The sequence below is a fragment of the Eublepharis macularius genome, chromosome 8 (assembly GCF_028583425.1).
Source record: "Eublepharis macularius isolate TG4126 chromosome 8, MPM_Emac_v1.0, whole genome shotgun sequence".
In the NCBI taxonomy this organism is placed as follows: Eukaryota; Metazoa; Chordata; class Lepidosauria; order Squamata; family Eublepharidae; genus Eublepharis; species Eublepharis macularius.
Window position 1 is genome coordinate 19,410,555 of NC_072797.1, and position 24,620 is coordinate 19,435,174.

The following is a 24,620-nucleotide window of genomic DNA, read 5'->3' on the forward strand; positions in this document are numbered from 1 at the left end:
TGGACTCGATGAAAAAAAATGCTTTATTTGCTCATTACATAGTTTAGATTCAAGGACTCTTGAACAGCAGAAAACCTTATCTTTATGACAAGAACTTTTTTGGTAAAGTGATTTAATGCAAACTTCACCAGCTGGTGTTGTAACATTAGCTATTAAAGCCAGGTACAGGCTTTACTGAGGGGAACTTGTCTAGGTATTCTGGTTGTTCAGGATTCTAATGCTCGGTTGGTATTTTTCACAGTTTACCAGCTCAGTACCTCGGCCGGCCAGCCTGATTTGTCTGGAGGCGGCAAGAGCCCATTTTGTACCCTCAGTGGACTTTAGGCCTGGCCAGGCTCCCTCAAGGACCCATGGCTTGTATTAATTCATCCTGTCATATCTTGGTCAGGGAGCTGTTGCAGGAGAACAGGCACACACTGCAGGGTATTAAACGAGAGTAAATGTGGTGATGGTATCAGGTCAGTAAACACATCACCCCCTACATCTCTTTTGTGTCTCCCAACCCAGAAACACCATTAATGCAAGAGCTGATGTGCCTTGTCTATCTCAGCCTCTGAAGGACAGGGCCCTAACCTTCACGGCAGGTAGTCATGGAGACAGGCCTGTGGTGAAGCAAGATGATACAGTTTCCTCAGGCATCAGATTTTGGGTGCCATTAAATATGGCACGGGTTTCCAACAATTAGGAGAAAAAATGTCCTGTCCCTTTCAGATAGATCAAGATGGGTAGCCGTGTTAGTCTGTAGCAGCAGAAAAGAGCAAGAGTCCAGTAGCACCTATAAGACTAACAAAATTTGTGGGAGGGTATGAGCTTTTGTGAGCCACAGCTCACTTCTTCAGATACCAAGTGAGTTGTGGCTCATGAAAGCTCATACCCTGCCACAAATTTTGTTAGTCTTATAGGTGCTACTGGACTCTTGCTCTTTTCTACTGTCCCTTTCAAAGAGGTTTAATGTGTGGAAATTGGCAGGTGAAGCTTTTCATGGCATGGCAGCAGTATTGAGGGGGCAGGATATTTTTTTCCCCAGGTTGTTCACAACCCTAGAGGCCTCACCTGTCTCCGTTGAGGATATTCTGCTGTTCTAAAGTTAATTGAATTAGTTCAGCTCCTTTTTCTTTGAAGGAGAACTTCTTTCTGGATTGTTGAACTGCTTCCACATGGAGGTTTTTCTCAGGGCCAGACTACAAGTGATGAATGACACAGGTTGGACACTTGTCAGTTTCCCTCAAGTTTTGATGGGAAATGTAGGCAGCTTGGCTGAATGTTGGACAAGTGACAGTTGAAAAGTCCATTGGACAGCAGCCGGAGAGCCAAGCCGCAAGACCAGGACGCCTACATTTCCCATCAAAACTTGAGGGAAGCTGACAAGTGTCCAACCTGTGTCATTCGTCACTTGTAGCTTGGCCCTCAGTCTTTGTTTCCAAACTGGAGTGCTGAGGGGTAGGGGAAGTGTCCACACAGTACTGTATTCGAAGGAACATGATCCAAGCACGTTAGCACATGGTGGGAAAGGAATGGTGTCGTAAAGTCAATATAATAAGTCAATAGTAAGCTTATGCTGATAAGATTTGAAGCGAGTGCTGAAGCCACTTCAGAACTTCTACTTCTGCATCTATGCTGGTGGGTTCCAGGAACTGCAATGGCATTTTAGTTGACTACAACAAGAACTTGTAAGAAGCTTCAGCTAAGAAAGGAAAATAATAACTTGGTTCCACAGTTGTCTTTGACAAGGATTTTTGTGCTTGCCAGTTAACATAGTCTCTGTATTGAACAAACTATGTCTGACTGGAAGACTCCAGTTTGGTGTAGTGGTTAAGAACAGCGGGACTCTAATCTGGAGAACCGGGTTTGATTCCCCACTCCTCCGCTTGAAGCCGGCTGGGTGACCTTGGGCCAGTCACAGCTCTCTCAGAGCTCTCTCAGCCCCACCCGCCTCACACAGGGTGGTTGTTGTGGTGGGGATAATAATATACTTTGTAAACTGCTCTGAGTGAGCATTAAGTTGTCCTGAAGGGCAGTATATAAATCAAATGTTGTTATTGCTTCAACTTCTACAGTCCCCCGTGTTGCCCTTCTAGCTCTTACAGGCCCAATCCTGACTAAAGTTCTCTCTCAGACAGACCTTTTCACTCCCTTTCGCTTTTTGAGCACTTAAAAAATTGCTATAGTGCTAATACTGTAGCAATTACCACTTTTTAAAAAAAGGCCTTCAGTGGTACAGTAGGAAAATGCAAGAAAATCATAGCCATGAGGTTGCCATGTCGATTTTCTGCCTCGGACGTCAAAATGTTTTGGGCCAGCTGTGCTTAACAAATGGAGGGAAATGAGCCCAAACTACCACATCACATTCTTATTCTGTCATGGTTAGACAGGACAATAGCTCTTCACTTTTTAAGGATAGGCCCAACTATGCATTTGCAGCATCCAGTTGGCAGTCAATTTCATACCTGTATAAAACTGCCTTTGAGTCCAAGCCTGTCCGATTTACGTTATGAACAGGCAAAATTGTTCATATATTCACAGTGCAATCCTATGGAGAGGTACTCCAGTCTAAGGCCATTGACTTCAAAGGGCTTAGACTCGGAGTCACTCACCATAGGATTGCACTGTTTTGCACATTTGTGCAGAAATTGTACCTTTTTACTGGCTGGGCTGTGTTTCTTCTTCCCCTTTTGTTCCCAGTCATAGGGGAGCAAAGGACAACTCATAAGCCCAATCAGAACAGTTAAATATCACATTAATGCTCACTCAAGTTCCTGATGTAGGAATCCAGATCTAGGGAATGTGTGACAGTGAGTCTAATCTTTTCCTCTCATCCCGTGTTTCATCCCAAGTGTTTCCATACCACTTTACGTCTAGCTGTGTGCTATTTCAGTTTCAGGTCAAAAGACCCAGAGCGTCAGGTGCTCTGGCATGTCTCCCATGGTGGCATCAGAGCAGATAAAAGAAGTATGAACCCTGGCAAGAAAGGCAATGGTTGGATTCAGGTTACGGTTGATGTTTCTGACCATCTGTTCCATGCTTGAGTTCTGTCCCCGCTCCCATTCCACGTGGTAGACCCTTGCTCCATTTACTTTTATCTAACAACATTTGATTTATATACCGCCGTTCAGGACAACTTATTGCCCACTCAAAGCGGTTTACAAAGTATGTCATTATTATCCCCACAATAAACACCCTGTGAGGTGGGTGGGGCTGAGAGAGCTCCAGAGAGCTGTGACTAGCCCAAGCTCACCCAGCTGACCTCCAAGTGGAGGAGTGGGGAACCAAACCCAGCTCTCCAGATTACAGTCCCGCGCTCCTAACCACTACACCAAACTGGCTTTCTGTGGCTGGCCATGCCTTTCTGTGAAGGAGTCTTCAATTCCCTCTAATATGGGCAGGTGCAAAAGTCTTCTTTTTCTCCTCCCTCTCTTTTAAGAAAGGGAAGTTAACTTGCTCCTCGATGTTTTTGTTCCCCAGCTTTATTGCAATTTCTGCTTTAATTCCGTAGCTATATTCTTGTCTGTGTTTTGTGCCTTTGGATGCTTAGCATCAATAAACTGACAGCTGTGCACCCAACAACTGTTACTATTTGTGATCACAGGTGGGTCTGATGACGACAGTATATAGCTTAGCCACATGCCCAGAGAACCACCTGAAGGCAGCTGACACAGTTCTTCCATTGCTGTAATTAAGCAGGCCTAGTCTGGAAGCTGCCTGAACAGGAATCTCTCTAGCACCATTTACTTATTTTAATGTTTAACCAGCTTTTCTTCTGTAAAACAGGGCCTAGATCCTAGTCTAATACTCTTAACCTCTACACCATGCTGGCTTGCCTGTGGTTTATTTCTTGTTTGTATGTAGGAGAAGAAACCAGAGTTTGTCATTTCATCTGATTTGGCTATCACAACCAACTCCAATTTGGTTCAAACTAGGACAGCTTCACACTATGATAGGGGAAGGAGAAAGCGTGCATGTATTAAAGGACTACTCATCACTAATGAGAGCCAGTTTGGTGTAGTGGTTAAGTGCGGCAGGACTCTAATTTGGAGAACCGGCTTTGATTCCCCAAGACAGCTCTAAGAAACTCTCTCAGCCCCACCCACCTCACAGAGTGATTGTTATGAAGACAGTAACAACACACATTGTAAACCACTCTGAGTGGGTGTTAAGTTGTCCTAAAGAGTGGTATCTAAATCTAAGGTTTCTGTGTGACTTCTGAAAGTGGTAATTAAAAAAAAAATCTTCTGGGTTGGCGCAGAGTGAGTTTTCCTAAGCAGCTTGGTGACCTTCACAGCTGGGATTTAAATCAGAGCTTCAAACACAATCTTGTTTCTTGCTGTCTCATTGCAGTACCCATTTTAGACACCATTAAGAAGAAATGGATGTCTTTCTGAAATGGAAGGAATTGCAGCTAACTGCTTTGTTATGAAAGACTTTCTCCAGTCTTTATTGAGGCCAATTATCTTGTTTTGAGAAGCATGCCTATCTGGGAAGTTTGAAAACAAACACTGCTAGCATGTACCAATGCTTTTCATTTTCCTCCCAGTCTTCTTGCTGTCTTCTTGTTATGTCATAGGGTAGAGGACTGTGGAATATCTTTAGAACCAGACTTTAACTCATGGTTTTCCAGCCATTTTTGTTCAGGATAGAGCAGCAAAGTATTTGGAGCAGCTAGGATGTTTTGTAGGGTTAGACAAAGTCTTCTGCCTGCCTATCGTGACTTAATCATTAAACAAAATTAAGATTTTGCTTCGAGAATCATTGCTGAAACAATGTGTGTGGTCAACCCATCAGATCAAACCTCAGATGTGTTTGCTCAGGAATTGAACTGAATGGCTTGCCTTCGCTCCAAATGGCCACACAACAAACCATAAAGGAAAATAAGCACCCCCCACCCCGCGTTTTCTCATTTCTTTGTTTGGGGCACAGTTACAGCTGCTGTTTTTGAAAATAAGATTGGCACTGTATTCAGGCTGGGGCAAAGGAAAAACCGTTGCTCACACTAGCCTGTTCTGCTCATCTTCATAAAGGGCAGTTTAGAAAACCTCCGGCTGCATTTAGGACTCAGATGCAACAGCAGGCTGCGCCCCTGGCCCTAAGGCATTCTTTTTCATTAAAAGCAACAAAACAGAATATGTTGATCTGCACAGGCTGTGATCTTGCTCAGAGCTAAACTACCCAAGACGAATTACACAAGGACACTCAAGTGAAGGCAGACGCAAGGTTAGCTGGGAAGCGTAGTTTGAATTTCACCTCTTTACAGAGCTGGCAAAAATTGCTCCTCAGAGGGTTTTTAGTTTCCTCTTTGCCTCCCTGACGGCTCTGTCAATTGTTAACAAACCCTCTGAGTTAACTATCTTTGCCTGCTCTGTAGAGAGGTGAAATTAACAAACCTTCTGAGGACCAATCTAGCCGACTCTGTAGAGAGAGGTGAAATTCAAACTACACTTCCCGGCTAACGTTGCATCTCCCTTCACTTCAGCATCCTCGTGTAATTTGTCTTGTGTAGTTTAGCTCTCAGAAGCAGGAGTCATGCAGCACTACCACAGCTTTGTGCAAGAAAATGGCGGCACCTTTTGGGCAGGCTGATAATCTCCCGAAAGATGTTGAAAATCAGAGCTTGTAACACTTCCTTCATTTGCAGCACTGATTTCATCTCATTTGTGTTGTGTCAAAAGGAGAAGCCACTGAACTCCAATCCTGCTGTTTTGAAGAAGACTGCATAGGAATCCTCCTCCTCCTCTGGGAAGCAAAGAGATCTGTTAATAAAAAAGCCCAAAATGTAGATACTAAAACTGGAAAGCTGCCTGTATGGTGTATTGTAGTTTCACCTCCACTGCTTATGCCTCGATTTCACCATTTTTCTGAAGCAGGTACACCCTTTCACGTGATGTGCGGTCACATGGTAGATTTTAAAGAATGCCACAAATATATGTTGCACCCTCACCTCAGGGACACATCTCACACTTTAAAGATTGTGTCCTGGGTGTAACAGCAGAATATGGCAATTAAGAGCAACTATAGTTGTTTCTGAGCCACGTTTTTCTAATACATATGAGAGTTTGTTTGAGGTAGAGTTAAATATGTAGCACAACCTCTTCTCTTTTACGAACATATACCACTGACTTATTTTGAGAGAGGAGGTTAAGATTAAACCCAAGGTTATTCCTTCCTGGCTGAACTGCTCTTTACTAGTAACCTCAATTCTGTCTTAACAGTTCACATAACCTTGCACTTTCAATAAATTTGACTTCTGTCACGTCTTCCACTGTTTATAGGCATTCCCCCAACCCAAAAGTTCCAAAATACAGCTCCTTTAGAAAGTAATGAAATAGCCTGATTCTTTCATGTAGAGTAGGATTTACTCATAATAAGAAAAGGAAAGTTTAAGCATCACTTGTTTAAACTAGAAATCAATCTAGGGCAAGAAATAAGATCGGATATCAAGGGGATGAGGAAGAGAGATTGGCCAGGAAAAGGTGGAGATTCTGAGACACACTGGACCTTAATTTAACACCAATTGTAATGAATTTCTTCTGAGAAAAGGAGATGATTATTTGGTTCTTATTTGAATGTAGACAGTAGGATGATGAAATGCATTCGCGAAGTTTTTTATGGACAGGGTTTTGCTAGGCTACAGTTTATCCTGAAGACTCTGATTAGGGTTTGCAGCGCTGGACAAAGCGTGGGTAGAGACACACATCCCGAATATGATGCCGGTTCAGAATCCAGGTCAGGAACCTTTCCAAGCCCAAACCGTAGCCTCCATGAGGGCAGGTGCCAAATTTGCGCTGTGAAGCCAAACAGAGAGAAACATGAAGAGAACTGGAAGTGCCGAGGGCTCCAGGTATTTTGTGGCCTGATCCCAAGAAAGCGCACCCAGAGCAGACACGGAAGCAAGACCAAGACCGAGATGCAGCTTGCACATGACTGCACAACTTCACTCACATCTAATACAGAAACATGGCAGAGTGACTCAGAGAAGTCAGCGGGCAGGAGGCAAGGCCAAAAGAGTGAAGCATGCAGAGATGCAACGGATACCCTCTATTAAGGAAGTTCTCAGGGTCGCCAGAGGTCTTTAATTTGTTAGCCAGTTGACTGACTGATGGACGCTATTATATCCTAGTTCTCTGTGCTGGAATTCAACAGCAGTCTGAGCATCCGTAGTATTTTTTGAATGATACTAGGGCGGGAGGGATAATCGCATGGCAGCTTTGTTTTTCCATTCAACGAGATGGCCTCTGGTGGACGTAACTCATCCAGTTACTCCAAGCTAGTAGTCACTATGATCGACAATCAAAATTTTCACCCCTGTCCAACCTCATGCTCTCCGGTTAGCTGCCAAGCATGCAAAACCATCCATTATTTGCCATACCCAAATTAGATTTAGAAAGCATTTCTAAATATTAGTTGGCCTGTTTCTTGTCTTAATCTTCATCTTGCGTTCCAGCCATATTGTGTTCCTCCAAGAGCAGTAACACAAAGCTACTGACACACAATACTACGCACCTGGTCCGTATACCAGTAATACGGCGTAGGATCGATGTCCTCCCTCTTGTACCCAGCCAGCAGCTCCTCGCTGTCCCAAATACGCATCGAGCCCCCGACAATCTCACCAACGTTGGGCATCAAGACGTCAACCTGAGGGAGGCACGAGGGAATATAGTCATAAACTCAGTGAGAATCAATTCAGTCTAAGGTGGTCCATTTCATAAAAGCCTGTTTGTGACCTCATACAGATCTGAAGCATCAGCTGGAGGTTTCTGGCCCCGCGCAATACATGGGGCTTAAAGCTTTTGCCACGAATGGCAACAAAGGTTCTAGAGTGGCCGCTTCAGTGTTATGAAGCCTCCATCTGAGTACACCAATCAGCTTGCTAGATGGAGAAATGCAAGGTGTTAAATGGGCTGCCATGACTAAGCACAGCAGCGTGTACAACTGCCAGATAAAAAGTGTCTCTTCCATCACGAAGTTACTGCTGGCTGTGTCCGTCCTCCACACATTACATGAGCACAAGGCCAGGAACATTTGTGCGGACTGTATCAACCACAGAGTAGCGGCCTAAAGAACACACTTTGCTTTTCAGTGGAGCCGCTTGTAGCCTGAAATCAGGACTGTTTCATTACTTACTATGTATACTGAAGTGGGGGGCAGCACATCTTCATTCTTCTACATCAAACTGACCACTGAAAATATTGGAGCAATCCTCTCCCCAGTGGGCCACCACTGCTACATGTGTGGAGTTCTGCACATAGGTGAGCATTCCAATTCAAGCGCTCGCTGTTTGAACCTGCTCTGTCTACCCATCATCTCATTCTGCAGGATGTGTGGCTGGGCCCTCGCCCATCAAGGGAGGATTAATCAAGTGTTGGGTGTGTAAAAAGAGAACACACCAGGTCATCTGAAGCCCCTCGCCCATCTCAAAACATGGCTTGCTTAGAGATGTGGAATGTTCTGAACTTATAAGTCCAGCTGTTTGCCTGGTTTACAGACTGCTGGTCAACGAAGCATATCTAACCACTTCCCACCCTCTGCTTTCATGCCATTTATGTAATGTACCTAGAAAGTCTATTATGGGGCGGCGGGAGGGGGGGTTGTTAAAATTCCTTAAGAGCTTTTTGTATTTTGATTGCAGCACTCATAAGGAATACCAACTGACCGATTCGGTAAGACGGGAATCCTCCGGGCAGCGCTGCATGTAGAAGGACTTAATCTCAGCCGGAAATCGACACAACAGGATCGGCTCGTTAATGGTATCTGTCATGCGTCTCTCTGGAGCCTCTGGGATATCCTGCAATTGAGAACAAGGCTTATGATTAGCTCATCTGCTGAAACAGCCCTGACCCATCAAACGTCGTTTCTGCCTCCTCTGAGCCCCTTCTTAAAGCAGTGTGATTCTCGAACTCCATCAAGCTCAGCTCCTCTGCAAAGATAGCAATGTGGGCGCATGCTCTGTGGTGTATGGACACCCAGTTAAGGGATGGCCTTACTTCCAATTGCAGTCCCAAACTGTCAAAGGCTCCCTGAACCCAAAATACCCTCAAGTAGGGGGCAGGCAACCTTGTTGACTGTGTCATGGCAATAGCACTGCAGCGAAGGAGCAACGAAGGCTGTTTGCTTTCCGACAAGACCCGGAGACCAGATATGTATACATCAGAGGTGAGCACACAACTGATCCCAGTATTTTAGGAAATGTCTATTCTTTCTGTTATGAAAGTAACAAAACAGCCACTGCTCCAGGGGCATTCATGGATATAGTGGGCGGGGTGGTGGTGGTGTTTAAACCTTCCCTCCCACCAGTGTGGCTCCGATGCCTTGCCCCCACTTCACGCATTCAGCTGAGCTACATTCATTCGGGCTGCAGAGACCCAGGTGCCACTCAGACATCACTGCTGACCTGCCCAGCCACTACCAACAACCCCTTACTTCTCCAAATTCGTAATAGGTGCCGTCCTCCTTCTTCACATCGTGTTCCTTGAGCCACACAACGGCGTCTGCGTAGTTCATTCGCCTGAAGGGTCGCTTGGGGGGCTCAAATTCCTGCATTAAGAGAGATGTGGCTGGGCGATAAGGCTGAGACCTTCTCCACATGGGCTATTTGCCCTAGATCTGATGATATTTGGGAACAGGGGTCCTCCCCACCCCACTTCTCCACAGCATCATGGTGCACCCTCGCAGCTCTCAAGTTTCCCACAACTTGTCCTCCAACTTTTGCAGCAAAGGTTTGGGAAAGATCACAGCAAAGACTGGATTGCTACTACATGGGCAGGAAAATTTGGACGTTCCTGGTATCACCCACATGGCAACCATTTTCTCTGCCCTTTCCCCCACAGCAGCTATCCCCATTCCCAGCCAGCGGTGAGAGGTGGAGTTTATAAAATTGGCAATTGAGTATTGTTATAACCATCTGTGTCAGGTGCTCTGAATTCCCAGCTTTCATTTAAAAAAAAAAAAATCTGCAGCCCCTTTTGTTGTGGAGATATAAGGGGAAAGATGTATCTCTTCAACAAAAGGGGCTAAACTTACCTTATTTCAAGAAATGAAAGCTGCGAATTCAGGGAATCTGACACACAGATTGCTGTAACCTTATAAGGCTGTAACAATATTCAACTGCCGATTTAAACACACACACAGATACACAAAGAAAAAGCTCCAGTGACCGGGGGTGGGGTAGGATGGCAGCTGCCAGTGGTAGGGAAAATGCAGGAAAAACCACCTGGCGGAAATCCCGTTGCCACTGCACTGCACTTTATCAGCAGCAGCAACAGGGAAAAACTGGTCCCAATGTGAAAAATAAATGTATGTATTTATTTTCCTTCATTTATACCCTGACTTTCTACCCAATGGGGAACCAAAGTGGATTACATAATTCTCCTTTCCTTATTTATCCTCACAACACCCCTGAAAGGTAGGTTAGGTTGAGTGTTCATAACTGGCCCAAGGTCACCTAGGAAGCTAACGTAGCAGAGTGTAGGCTTAGGTATGTTTTGAAATCACTAACACTGACTGTGGATGCGATCTTCTACATCCTGAGGCTCGGTTCTTGCCCAAAGATTAACCCAAGTGTAAGCCCTTAGCCCCCCCTGTCCCTAGAAATGAATGACAGCCTAGCTAAAAATTATAAAAGTTGGGTCCAGTGTGTTATTTAAAGGCACAGGCTACATGCAGCTGGTCTGGGCCTTAAATATCCTGCCTGGAGTTCCAGGGAAGAGGATATAAATCTAAGTAATTGAATTGGAAAGAAAATGTGGCCAAAACACCAGAGATGGCATGTGCGGCACAGAAGAGCGCCCCTCTTGAATCCAGCTCCAGGGGTGTTTGGACAGCAAGACGTTCCTGAAACTCTTCCCCACCATCAGAAGCCAGATTTTGAACAGAAGGATGGCAGAAGGCAGTACAGAGCTTGTGGGTGGGGTCCATATGGATGCTAGCATTAGGACACTCTTGTTCTCCGTGCCTGGAGACGCTGTTTGGTTCTGAGGAGAAATGGGGCAAGGCCAGGTTGGTTCCCCACCACTGATTTGTCTGAGGCAACGTCCAGCATCAGCTAGGAAAGTGGGGCTGGAGAAACATGGAAGAAGGACTGTGTGAGAAAAGGGCAGCCACTCTTCAAGTCTTTTAAATCATAATAAAACAAGAAGAAAAGAGGGTCTCTTCAAACTACCTTTTTGGAATGGAGCAAAGTAGCATCAAAAGAAGCCTGGCCAACGGCCTGCATAAACCAAGTGCCTCACAAAGACCTCAAACATCCCCCATAATCCCTTGCAAGGTGCTGGGGTTCTGTGGAAGAGGGGCTGAGGTTTGCATGGGGAGTTTCCCCTGAAGACACTGGCTCAGCAAAGCTGTATTGCCACACTGGGAATAGAAGCTACAGCCTAAGACTCCAAGGCAGGCAAAGCCATTGAAGGAAACAAGAACTCTGTTTTTACTCTCCCTGCCACTTACTGGGTGGAGTTCGTACACCAAGGCTGACACAGGCGATTTCAGGACTCGGTCCACCACGTCGCACACAAGGTCCTCCAAACGGTTCAAGAGGTCTTCGTAGGTCATGAAAGGACACTCAGCTTCAATGTGTGTGTATCTGCAGGAGAAAATGGAGCCTTCTGAATCAAGTAGAATGGAAACTAGTTGTGTTCTGCCAAACCTCTCCTGCCCAGCTATGAGACAGCTTTGCAGAAAAATCCTCAGAAGACACTAGACCATATTATTTTGTATTGGACCACTGGAACAAATAGTGTAGAATGTCAGACTATCATCTGGAAGGCCCGGGTTCGAATCCCCACTCTGCCACTGAGGCTTGCTGGCTGACCCTGGGCCAGCACAAACTCTCAGCCTAATTTACCTCACAAAATTATTGTGAGCACAAAATGGAGGAGGGGGAAACAACGTAAGCCACTCTTGGGTCCCACTAGGGAGAAAGGCAGAATATAAACAAAGTAAAAATAAAATAAATAAATCCAGACAGTTTTCTTGCTCAGTCCTATTCAGTCCTTATGACAACTTGCTCCCACGTGTCTTATGTCCCACCAGGTCCCGTAATTCCCAACAGAGCCATTTTTCTCCCTTTTTCACAAACTGGTTGGATCCAACACAATGTCTAGCAGGCACTAGTTCTCAAAGCCTTCCAAGCCAGTGAAAAGCCAGGAAGTAAAAATACAGTCTCTCCTATTTTTTGCTTGCTTGCACAGTACCACACAAGACCTATTCTCTCCCCCAGAGTGCTCTTACTCAGCCAGATGCCGGCGTGTCCGAGACTGCTCAGCTCGGTATGACTGAGCGACGCAAAACGTGTCCCCCAAGGCCGGGATGCAGGTCTCCAGGTACAGCTGGGATGACTGCGTCAGATATGCCTCTTCCCCAAAATAGTCCAGTTTGAAAAGAGTTGAGCCTCCTTCGACCTGTGTTTGGACTAATGTTGGTGGGGTGATCTAGAAAAGAAAAGTTATCATAGAAGGCAGTTATCACAGATGTCCCCCTCTGTGGGGCTAATGGATCAGGTGTTTTCATACAATAATATAATAACACAATAATAATAAAATAGTAATACATATAATACAGAAGCCGATGACAACCTCTAATGAAAATCCCAATCTTTGATGATATTTCTAGCACTCATGGCTGCAAAAGAATGTTTTATATGTTCAGGTCTTGCTCTTGTGAATTTAAAAGATTACTTTATAAGTTCAGAATTTGGAAATACTTCTTTACAGTTAATATATGAAATGCATGAAGGAATCCCCAAAGTTAAAGGTTATTTGGAGGCACAGACAAAAAGGTTTAATGCACAGCAGAATAAATGCCCCCCTCCAACCTTTCCACGAGATTTCAGCACATCTATGTAGAAACCAATTGAGCAGAAGATGCCACTGAATTGGTTCCAGCCATACTGGTCATTTCTGATTAGGACAGCAATTATGGATGGAGAGCAGGTCTGTCTTAGCACAGGGTACGCCAATCTCTCCACAACATTTCAAGATGGTTTTCTAAGAGACAGCAAATTTATTTCTTTAAGGAGTAGAAGATGAACAACCTCCAGGGTGCAGAAGTGCCCCTTTCAGGTCCGTACAGACACATGTACTTACTTCATAATAGCCCCGGTCGAAGAAGTGGTCCCGGAAGCACTGGACCACCGTGGAGCGCACCTTCAAGATTTTGGTCAGGGTATCCCCTCGAATCATCATGTGGCGGTTGTTCAACTGCACGTCCACCTCCGACTCTTCGTTGACCAAGTTATCGACTCCACCGGCCGGAGCCAGGCCGATGAGCTCCCAATAGTCGCAGGACAGCTCGTGGCCTCCGGGAGCCTGTGGGGTTTGAGCGGGATGAGAACACGGACCCAAGAACCCCCCCAAGGACAGGCTCGGTCAGAGCCATGAAACTGCTGAATTCTGGGCTCGGGGCTCCAGGAACCAGCTGAGTGTTGTCTGCTCAGGCAGGAAGCAACTTTTTGGAATCTCTGGCAGAGAAAGGTTTTCCCCCACACTTCCTATCCAAGAGCCGTATTTATTTACAACAATATTCTGTGTTTCTACCCAAACAGGGCCACCTGTTGCAAAGCAGTCATGCTCAGTGGTAGAGCATCTGTGTGGCAAGCAGAAGGTCCCTGGTTCAGTCCCCAGCTTCTCCAATTAAGAGAGATCGGGTGGTAAGTAGGTGACGTGAAAGACCCCTGCCTGAGACCCTGAAGAGCCGCTGCCCGTCTGAGCAGGCCATACTGACTTCGATGGACAAATGGTCCGATTCAGTACAAGGCAGTTTCATGTGCCTATGTGCCCACCAAGGCAGCTAACAATTAAAAGCAGAATATCAATAACACCTCATAAAATCAATTCAAACAAAAAATAAAATAATAGTGATTAAAATAAGGATGGTAGGAGAGGTCATCAAGGGAACACCAAACCATACCCAAAAATGCTTCACCTGCGAACAGAAGACACTGGTAGAGCGGGGTAAAGCGGGGCAGTCCCATGAAAATACTCTATTATACCATTGATACTACGTCTAATATCACAGCGTATTACTCAGTGCAGGCTTACTACTCCTCCGTAGGCCTGGGTATTTTTCACGCTAATATTCCTGCATTGTGTACTCCAAGAGCTCCCCCTGCTGGTTTCCACCAGCACACATTCCCTGAAGAATAGACACAATTATTTTAGTGGGAAAGCATACCGACTAATTAATGCAAGTTATGAATCAAATTCATATTTTGCAATGATAAAAGTAGAAGGGGGAGAAAATGCCCTCAGAACCATGTTAATCTTTGAAAAAACATTCCTCTTGGGGAGTAAAAACCAACCTGGTAATCATTGAACTAAGCGATTAGGGGAGTGGTGGGAAGAAAAATGGGGCATCCAGAGAAATCAGATGACCTATAGGGATGCTACATACCTTTCTAGCCTTCTCTCTGTGTGGTCCTATTTGGAAGCATGCAGATATTCTGCCTTGAGTTGGAAATATGTTTTCCGAGCCAAATGTTAAATAAGTGACAGCCCAGAGCAAGAAAAACCCTCCAATTCCCATGCGAGCCAAACCTCCCCTTACCTGCTTGCCTTCAGGGACCAGGTTGAGCGTTCCATAGACGGCAACGGTGCTCTCGGTGGAGAGAAGGACCCCATTGTAGCACTGGCACTACGAGGGACAGAGAGAAGATCATTCAACCCAGGTGGTCTAAGGTTTTCCTTTGGACTGAAGGAAGGCGGGATGCAAACTCTTACTTCTTCTCAAAGAGTTGACACTCCTCCTTATCGTCCCCAGAGGTGCACAGACAGGCATTTAAATACTTTCCTTGTTGCTCAACTTTTCCTGCAATCTTCTCTTATGGCTCAGCTCCCCACCCCCAGTTCTGTATGAGCCCGGCCACATACCTTGCCAGATTTGTGCCTTTGGTTCCCCAAGGCAGAGACTTTAAGGGTAAGGATGACTGGAGCCCTGTCTTACTGTCTTTTAGAAATTGTTTTATATACTTATTGCTGTTTTTATCTGTTTTTAAAGTAGTAGGTTTACGTATTTTATATACGTTGTATTCTGCTCTGAGCCAGTTTGTGGGGAGAGCCGATTAGAAATATAAGAATAAATACATCATCATCATCAGGTAGCTCCAGTGCTGCTGTCAAAGGCCAAAGGATGCTGTGTACCTGGAACTTCACAAGGGGATAGCAAAACTCACTTACCAGTTCATCCATCAAGACGCACTGAAGAAAGCCTGTGCCATCTCTTAACACGATAAACATGAGATTTTTTCCTAGCCAGAAAGAGAAGGAGAGAGAGCGATAACACTCGATATTCCTTTTGTTCAGCAACTTCCTTCCCCTCCTCTCCTTCAGTGTCTACTCGAATGAAAAGCAGAGGCTTAAGCGGCCTATTGGCCTTCTGTCTCTCACAGACAGAGGCTCCCGGCTCAAGCAGCCAACTTTCCTGGAAAGCTATACAAAAAACAGAGACAATGGAGGCAGGGGACCTGCAAGTGAAGTTGTGTGATAAAACAACCATTGCAGAGGGCGGGCAACATGCTCAGGAGGAAGGAGTAAGGGGCACAAATTATTGAGACATTCTCCGCAGTGAGGTGAACACCTGCTATTCAAAATTATCCCTCGTTTCCTCAGAGAACTGTAACTACCAAGCCGTGGAGAACCATGACAGTGAAATCATTTTAAACCGCTATGAGAGACAGCATGGAGTAGTTTTTGGTATGTCAGACTAGGCTTGAGAAGATACAGGTTCGAATCCCTCCCCTGCCACAAAGATCATTGGGTGATTTTTAGGCCAGTCACTCTCTCTGTCTCTCTCTCTGACCTATGTTACAAGGAGTTGTATGAGGAAAAAATGGAAAAAGGGAAATCACATTGGAGCAAAAAGGGGAACAAGCAGGCAAACAGGTCCATTCTACGATGTGAGACCATTTTTAAAAAGTCTCCATACGTGACCCATTTTGGAGCATACAAAGGCAATACAACTCAAAATGGCAGCTCCTAGGCTTTGGTTGGCTTTTCCCAGACCACCCACCCCACAGATCCTTGAAGAGTTTGCAAAGATGGTAGCGGGGAAGGAGGCTTGCTCAACTGTACTTTACATTTCCTAAACTCCTCCAAGGGTAAAATGTTTTTCCACTTCCTATACAGATTTGGTTCTTTTTAACTTTCTGCTCACCTTGTCTACGCAGTCTGTGGACCCAGCCGAAGATTTTTACTCTCTCTCCTCTGTGGGCCTCCAGAGCACGGATTTTTACCTGTTTAAAAACAAACAAAACACTATTGTTTCAAAATCAATTCACCGTATAAACATATAGGGAGGGATATTTTAAACACAATATCTAGAATACACAAGGTGTATCTTACATTCCAGTGGTTGTGTTAGTCTTTTACAACCAAACAAAATAAAGAATCTTGTAGCATCTTAAAGATGAACAGATTTCTTGAAGCATAAGCTGTCAAGAATTAGAGCCCACACTATCAGATGTCAAGAACACTTTGGATTCAATCTAACAGTACTATGCTAAAGTGAGTTATACCCTTCTAAGCCCATTGACTTCAATAAACTTACAAAGATGCATCTCGCTTAAAACTTATTTCATTTACTTCAGTTACAGCCTGCCTTTCTCACCATGACTCAAGGTGGCTTACAGAATATAGAAGAAAACAATGCATCCACACAGTACAAGATATTCAATAAACAATGCTATAGGTTTCAAATTACAGAATTGGAAAACAATCCAAACAAAAACCTGTCGAAGGCGTGACATACCATAATGCAGAAAGTGAGTTACAAAGGCAGAAGACAACACAGTACAAGCCAAGAGATACATGCAAAAACAGCGAAGCACACGCGTATCGGATGGTATATTTAATTCTGAACGTGTCTACAGAGTATGGATTAACAGATTCGCAAAATGGAGTTAGGGACAGATGGGAAGATTTCTCTACAAACCTGAAGGAAGTCCCAGGTTTGTAGAAAAATCTGAGATTTTTTTTAAAAATCAGGAGATTAAAGCTCCTCAAAAGAATAGAACATTGCCTGTAGCTTTAAGAAAAGAATGCTTACTGAGCTCTCAGTGGCCATTTTGAAGGTTGGTAGGCAACCACAGCCATATTGCTGATCAAACCTTGGTTTCTGTAATTTGGAGGCCTGGGAAAGGTCCCATTGCCCTCCCTTGTCACGTCTCCTGATGGAAGAAGACTAGCTGCAGTCAGACCTGGTGATGACCCCTGGAGACTCAACATCCACACAACTGGGATGTTGTGCCTGTAAGTTGCAGCCCCCACTGTGCAACCAGGCCAGACTTTTCCCAAGGAAAGGCTATCAAGGGGAGGGGAGGAGCGGAAGTTGAAGATGGGGACAGATAAAGGTAGGTTGGTGGATGGGTGGAAAGGAGAGAATGAAGCAGGAAATGGGGAGACACCCCTAGGGATGGAAACAGAATAAACAGAGGGCAAGAGCAATACAGAGGAAAATGAAATCCACCCGCCCCCCCAGGCAGTCCTTGCGGGCCCCCCTGCTTCTTCCTTTAGAAAAACCTCTTGATTTCACTACAAATCTATTTGTCTTCCAAGTGTTATACATATCATCTTTCAGGCTGAAAAAACACCACAGAGAGAAATTCTTTAATCATACATATATCATGCTTTATTGGACATAAGCAAAACAAATTCAAATATACGTAACTGCAGTTATTATCCACAAATCCAGTATACCCAACTATGAACCTGGAAGCCAGTTTAGATCCTCACAGAGCACCCTCCTGATTATTTCCTCACATAGATCTATTGGATCACTCTTTTCCAGCTGGAACTACCTTGTGAGGAAGTCAGAAAGGTATTTACACTGGCCTAGTTCTACAGTTTTTTTAAAAAGAGGGCTTTTAATGGAGGGTAATCTCTGGTCAACCTTGTGGTTGAGGAAGGGCTGTACATAGATGAATTGTTTTTCAGTTGTTTAGGCTTGCTTTTCATTAGGCCAGTGAATACAGGTTTTCTAAAGCCATCTTGAACTGTCATTGACAGTGGGAAGGGAGGATATAAACTTTTACAGAAATAAATAAAATAAAAATATAGAATTTATACTATGGTTGTTGTGGATTTTCCGGGCTATATAGCCGTGGTCTTGGCATTGTAGTTCCTGACGTTTCGCCAGCATCTGTGACTGGCATCTTCAGAGGTGTAGCACCAAAAGACAGAGATCTCTCAGTGTCTTTTGTGACACTGTGACACAGAGATCTCTGTCTTTTGGTGCTACACCTCTGAAGATGCCAGTCACAGCTGCTGGCGAAACATCAGGAACTACAATGCCAAGACCATGGCTATACAGCCCAGAAAATCCACAACAACCATCGTTCTCCGGCTATGAAAGCCTTTGACAATACATAGAATTTGTACTGTTCTGTAAAAAAAAATGTATCCTGAATTTTCTAATGTTGTAAAATAAATTCTGGCTTGACCTGCTGGTCTGCACACCCCTGCTAAAATGCACAAAACTTTTTCTTGCCAGGACACGGAATCCACACTCAAGAGTTGGTGGCAGGAGTGAAAATCCACCAGTCCATTGACATGAGGTGGAACAAAGGACAGGCAGGCAAACTGATTTCATCCATTCCAGCAAGCTAGACTGGGCAGCTTGTCAAAAGACACACACTCACAGCTAACAGTGTAATCCTATGCAGTTACTCCATTCAAATCCACTGATCTTAATGCGTTTACAGAACGGAGTAACTCTGAATGGGACTGCGTTGTCAGTTGCCCTTTAACCGTCCTGTGACATAATCAGGATAGATTTTCCACCACCCTTTCAACGCATGTTTATGGCCGGAGAGTCCACTCTGCCTTTCTCAGCATGATTCCAGAGGCTTATGCAAGTGTTATGCTTGGAACTTCAGTGGCCATCTAGAAATAGTCGCACTTTTCTAAAGACTGAAAACTCAGCTCAACTCGTATTAACCTTTAGGGTGGGCATTCACCTTTCGGGGTACCCCGCTGCTCTTTCAGGGATGTCAACTGTAAGACAAATGCATGCCTGAAGTTTCCTGATTTCTTTGCAAGCTTTAGAGCTTTACTCACACATTTGGGCTCTGGAAGACCGGGGTCATTCTCAATGATTATTTTCTTAGCTTCCTCCAAGTTCTTTTCACGCCGCAATGCATCTTCTGCCTGTATTTTTTTTTTAAAAATTATACAACTAGTAATTTATTCTGTTATATATAATTCAAGTCAAGTTGAATTAAACTCATTAAAGAACAATGGCATTACATTCAATGGGAAGCCGACTGCAGTTAAGGGAGTTTATGTCCAATGAATCTGAAAAGACTAGCACAATCTGGACAAAAAGGTCCAGAAACTTTTTGAGAATCTTGGTCTAAAATAAAGTGTCTAATCCTTATCCCTGCAGAGATCTATTGGAATATCAGAGAGGCAAGGGGGGCTTATTTTATCCCAACAATCATCCTGTGAGGTAGGTGGGGCTGAGAGAGCTGTGACTGACCCAACATCACCAAGCTGGCTTCGAGCAGAAGAGGAGTAGGGAATCAAACCCAGATCTCCAGATTAGAGTCCTGCTGCTCTTAACTACTGCACCAAACTGGGAGAGAGTACTGATCTTGACAGATCAATAGGTCTGGCTCAGTAGGAGGCAGTGCCATGTGTTTCTGTGTGCCATGGGTAGCCAGAGTTCATTTCTACCTGGGATTACTTAAATGACATTCCACGCAAGGAGGGAGGGAACAGAAACATACAGAAGCCCCACTACAACAGCCCAAGTTCACACACTTAGCACTGGCTAAACATGACATCTGACGGCATCCAAAGTACAGCAACAGATACAACAAAGGGTTTGGACATGGGCTCGGTTCGCACATCATGCATGGAAGATCTGCAGCTCAACACCAACGTTGATTGCACTGAGGAGGTCTGTGTCATGATATAGCACAAACGTAGGGATTTAAAGTGCAGCGTTACGCATGAAAAACTTTGTATATGGAGTGACCAGACTGCAACCAGACACAGAGCAAGGGCAAAGTTCCAGCAATGACCACTTTTGCCTCACCAGCCCTACATTTGACCCAGGCCTTTTTCACGCATGCAAGGGATCATTTTGCGGCCACAGTTGCCAAATAAAGAGGGGTACATGTTTGAAGCAGTTTGGGGGCAAGTTGATCTCTCTGTCTCTTAGGACGTTGAAGGAAGGAATCAGAAAAATTCATTCCAACCTGCCTTCAAGGTAGGGCACGAGAAAGGTAATACTAATAGCAATTCTGAGACTAATCAACTCGGTTTCCCGAACCCACCTCTTTCTTTTCTCGAGCTTCGGTTTTCATGAGTTCTCTCTGCCACTGTTTCCTGGCGTTCTTGAACTGAGTCTTGGAAATAACATCCCATCTCTAAGCAGAAGGAGACAAAAACAGCAATGATGGTTTTCTGCTCGCTGGTGAAAAGCAAATCTTGACAATGCATAAAAGAGAAGAATTCAAATTTACGCCACCTCATTTTCTTTGTTGGAGTCCACATAGATTGTAGGAAATGGCTCCTTTCCTACTGCCAGCAAAGCCTTTAGAAGAGGGAAAGGGAAAAAGATAAAAATGAGTTTTGTTTTTTAAAGATAATTGATGCTTACAGGTCACAGATTTCCCCGTTAACCTCTTATACAAAATTTTCCTAATTATTATCTAAAGGCTGGATTCACATAGCATCCTGCTCATCTATGACAAGAGGCTGCCATTAGCTTGCAGGCACACACCCAAGTATATAAGTGTAACCTCTGAACTGGGCACTCCTGAACACTGGGTCAGTTCCTGTATACTGTTATGGAGCTCATTTTTCCAATGGCCATGAACACAGAAATTATAAGATACCATCAACCAAGGGGACACCAAGTTTGCACATTACATTTTTCAATGGGAGTACAAACTCCCAGGCACCAAGACAGAGCTGCTGTAGCACAGTGGTTAAGTGGTTGGGCTGCAAATCAGCAGGCTGTTGGTTTGAATCCCATGACTGCCATGAGCTCTGTAAGTGGCCTTTGCATAAGCCACTCCTCTCAGCCCTGGCTCCCCAGGAGGATTGTGGGGATAATAACAACACTGACTTTGTTCACTGCTCTAAGTGGGCACTGATCTGTCTAGAAGAAGCAGTTACGATTATTATTGCCGCTTTCATTGGCTGTGTGAGCTTGTCCTCAAATACAATTAAGGTCTGAAATGTATCGCAGCCCAACCCAGGGATAAGATGCTGTTTTGTTGTCAGTTATCTGGACGTGAAAATGGTACCTTCAAAGCTGTTTTGAAAGGCTTCTCCTTCGTTCCATTGCCTTCGAAGTCACATCCTTCTCGATCTGAGACGTACATTTCTCCTGTAATAGCACACAGAGACTTTCATCTTGTTGGTTGTTTCGTAAACACACACAGAGCTCAAGTTAGAGAAACCCAGGGCTTTTTTTCAGCAGGAACACGGTGGAATGGAGTTCCAGAAGCTCTTGAAAATGGTCACATGGCTGTTGGCCTCGCCCCTGATCTCCAGACAGAGGGGAGTTGAGATTGCCCTCCGTGCCGCTTGGCGGCGCGGAGGGCAATCTCAACACCCTTCTGTCTGGAGATCAGGGGGCGGGGCCAACAGCCATGTGACCATTTTCTCCAAGGGCAACCCACTGAGTACCACCACCTCTTTTCCCAGAAAAAAAGCCCTGGAGAAACCAGTACTAACCACTCTTTGGACCGCAAGCCATGCTTTGAGCTCCCAGACTATTAGGCATGTAGATGGAGAGTGATCCTGTCCGTGTGTTGATGGCTGGATCCCTAGGAGTAGAGACCCCTAACCCAAATTGGCAGGGTTCACAGAAACAGAAAACGGCTAGGAGAATCTGAGAGTTGTGTAGGAGGACAAACCAAGGTGTTTCATTTACCATTCCAATGGCTAATTGTTGTGCCCCAACCGACAGCCATTACGCCACAAAAGCCACAACTTGGCTCTTTGCAGTAAGTCTGGAAGCAGGGCTCTTCCCGGACTATTTCTGCTTCTATTAAAAAGGACCACGTCCTTTAGAACATCAAGATTTCTGTCCAGTAGCACCTGAGAGACCAACCAGATTTTAAGAGTGTGGGCTTTCGAGAGTCAGAGCTCCCTTCTTCAGATATCTTGTTGGTCTTAAGGTGCCACTGAATTCAAATTCTGCTGTTCTACAGCAGACCTACACAGCGACCTACCTGAAACTATCATCTTAGAAGATGCTTCATTACAGAGAACCACTGAGCCAAAAAACCCAGTGACACATGAGGTCACGCATACTAGAAACAAGATCAGCAAGAAGGGTTTTTTTGCACATTCACTGCACAACACGGCACCAGCAAAAAAGCTTTGTCTTTGGGAACAGAGGTACAGAGCTACAATTAATACACAACTCTTTTACTTCATTTATACCCCTCCATTCTCCACAATGGGGATCAAAAGCAGCTTATATCCTTATCCTCTCCTCCATTTGATCCTCAGAATGACCACCCTGTGAGGTAGGCTAGGCTGAGAGAGAAGTGACTCATCCAAGGTCACCCACTGAGATTCAGTGGCAGAGCACGGAATTGAACCTGGATCACCAACATCCTAGTCTGTCAGTCTAGCCACTACACTACAATGTCTCTCCAGTGTATTATCATATTGTATAATTTCTGCATTGTTTAATATACCATGTTGACATTTAGGCTTTGTTTCAGTTTAATTCCCGATTTTTACTTGGTTTTAGATTTCCAAGGTGGTCTTGAGAGATTCATCAGTAAAAGGATAAGGAGGGACTTCAAGTATGATCCTATGGAGTAGTTCCTATGTTGTTTAATATAGCAATCATGGAATCTGTATGTATACCCATTACATGTATATTGAAATTTTGTGATATTGATTGTATTGACTCACACTGGGTAATCTACCTTAAGTCTCATTGAGAAAGGCAGACAATAAATGATGTAAATAAATAAATAGTTTGTTGGGTGTCCCATCCTGTTGACTAACACTGTGTAATCCGCATTGAGTCTCAATTACAAAGGCAGACTGTAACATAAAAAAATTAATGTAAAAAGAAACTGGCTCAGTAGCAGAGAGAATAGTTCCCACCCCCTCATTCTGTTATGAGTGTGAAAAGGAAAACCACCATTTCCTACCTGGAAATGCAGCCACAGCCCTTTAGCCAGTCTGCTATGAAAAGCACCCTAAACGCAACCTTGGAGAGTCCCTTCCCTTTTCCAGCTCATTACCATTCCAGTCGATAGCACCCCACTGCTTTTGCTTTCATTACTCCCAGAAAAGCCTTACCAATTAAAAATCTTTCCCATCCATTCCTTGAACTGAACACAGAAGCGAAAGGCAGTGAAAACGGTTGCCTGAGTCACTCTCCCACACCCTGACTGACAATGCTCAGCGCATTTTTTCAACCAGAGGTTTTCAGGGGAACAAAAAGGGGGGGGATCCGACTCCCCCAGTTCCTAATTTGAACAGCTGCTAGTTATGCTCAGGTTGATTTAAGCCGAAATGGAATGCGGGCAGGGCTTCATGTGCCAATGTCCACAGCACATGAAGATTTCTGTTCTTAAAGGGGGCATCTTTGTGGCTGGGAAGACCCTCTTTCATCCATCCATTGCAACAATCCAATTGCAGATGCCCTTTGCAAACCCATCGCTCCATTGCCCAGACACCACCAAGCCCGCCCCAGCGCAGCACAGAGCAGAAAACACCCCCTCCCCACATATGCCCTCCAGGGCTCCCAGCCCCATATGCCCAAGGAGGGCAGCACGGACAACCCTTCCTCCGCCATTGCAAGCTCACCCAAGGCCAGCCCGTCCGTTTTCTCGATTATCACCGCAGACATGGCTGCTCCCAAGCCGGCAGCAAGAGCAGGGCACTTCCCTTCGGGGCCCCCTTTCGCTTCCTAGCGATTCCCCGAGAATTTACGCCCTATGACAGCCGGATTGCATCAGGCGCACGCCTCCCTGCCCTGCCGCAAAGCGAGCCAGCCTCGGTGCTGCGCCGAGCCGGCTTGATCCCACCCCCGACACGCCTCTCGCCTGGGAAGGAGGAGGCGCCCAACCCCTTGGTTTGCTATTGGCCATTCTTGCATTTAAGAGAAATCCGACACACAGGAAGCAAAAAGTACATTCTTGGCACGGGCTAAGTACTTTTATGCTTAGCTATATAAATTGCATGAGCACACGTGGCGCTTTGCAAAATTTAAAATGCATTTTTAAAAAGGCAGGTGGGGGGCGAATTTGACCTGTCTGCGTGTGGCCTTGCAGCTGGGAAGAAGAAAGCATCGCCAGGGACGCAGAGCATTTATTGCATACGAAGCCGACGTTGGTTTTAGTTTCAGCCCTGTGACATGGGCTAGTTTTATTTATTTTTAAAAAGCACTCTGCCTGTGCAGAGAGACACGTTTCCCGCAGCGTTACTCCCTTCTACGTCCTTTGGAATCCGTGGGCTTCGGCTGAAGTAACTGCATCGGATTGCAGCGGCTGCTTTTCAAGTTTTGTTTTGTGCCGGAGAGGACGCTTTGGAGGTGCTCTGCGGAAGGGCTTCATCCTCAATTCCTGCAAGCATTTTTAACCACCAAAAATAATTTTAAAAATTGCGCGCCCTATTGCATCGGCTTCGGGTCGTATTTGGTTTTGGGTCTGTTCGCAG

At 45.0% G+C, this 24,620-nt stretch overlaps 1 protein-coding gene across 1 annotated transcript; it reads right to left on the reverse strand.

Moving 5' to 3' along the window:
* Window positions 1-6,533: 6,533 nt before the first annotated feature.
* LOC129334984 (asparagine--tRNA ligase, cytoplasmic-like) lies at window positions 6,534-23,951 on the reverse strand. Its single transcript, XM_054987395.1, has 15 exons — window positions 23,769-23,951; window positions 21,233-21,315; window positions 20,449-20,514; window positions 20,255-20,347; window positions 19,032-19,121; window positions 16,132-16,210; window positions 15,156-15,226; window positions 14,527-14,613; window positions 13,068-13,289; window positions 12,214-12,413; window positions 11,431-11,566; window positions 9,412-9,525; window positions 8,645-8,776; window positions 7,495-7,626; window positions 6,534-6,776 (listed from the first exon to the last, which is right to left on the reverse strand). The coding sequence occupies exons 1-15, from the start codon at window positions 23,809-23,811 to the stop codon at window positions 6,645-6,647; spliced, it is 1,680 nt and encodes a 559-aa protein (XP_054843370.1). The 5' UTR covers window positions 23,812-23,951; the 3' UTR covers window positions 6,534-6,644.
* Window positions 23,952-24,620: the final 669 nt, after the last annotated feature.

Coding starts and splice junctions, on each gene's coding strand:
- LOC129334984 (XM_054987395.1), bottom strand. CDS start 23,811: ATGTCTGCGGTGATAATCGAGAAAACGGACGGGCTGGCCTTGG. Junction 20,515..21,232: donor CTTTCAAAACAGCTTTGAAG/GTACCATTTTCA, acceptor CCTCTTCTAAAG/GCTTTGCTGGCAGTAGGAAA. Junction 20,348..20,448: donor ACTCCAACAAAGAAAATGAG/GTGGCGTAAATT, acceptor CCTTCTGCTTAG/AGATGGGATGTTATTTCCAA.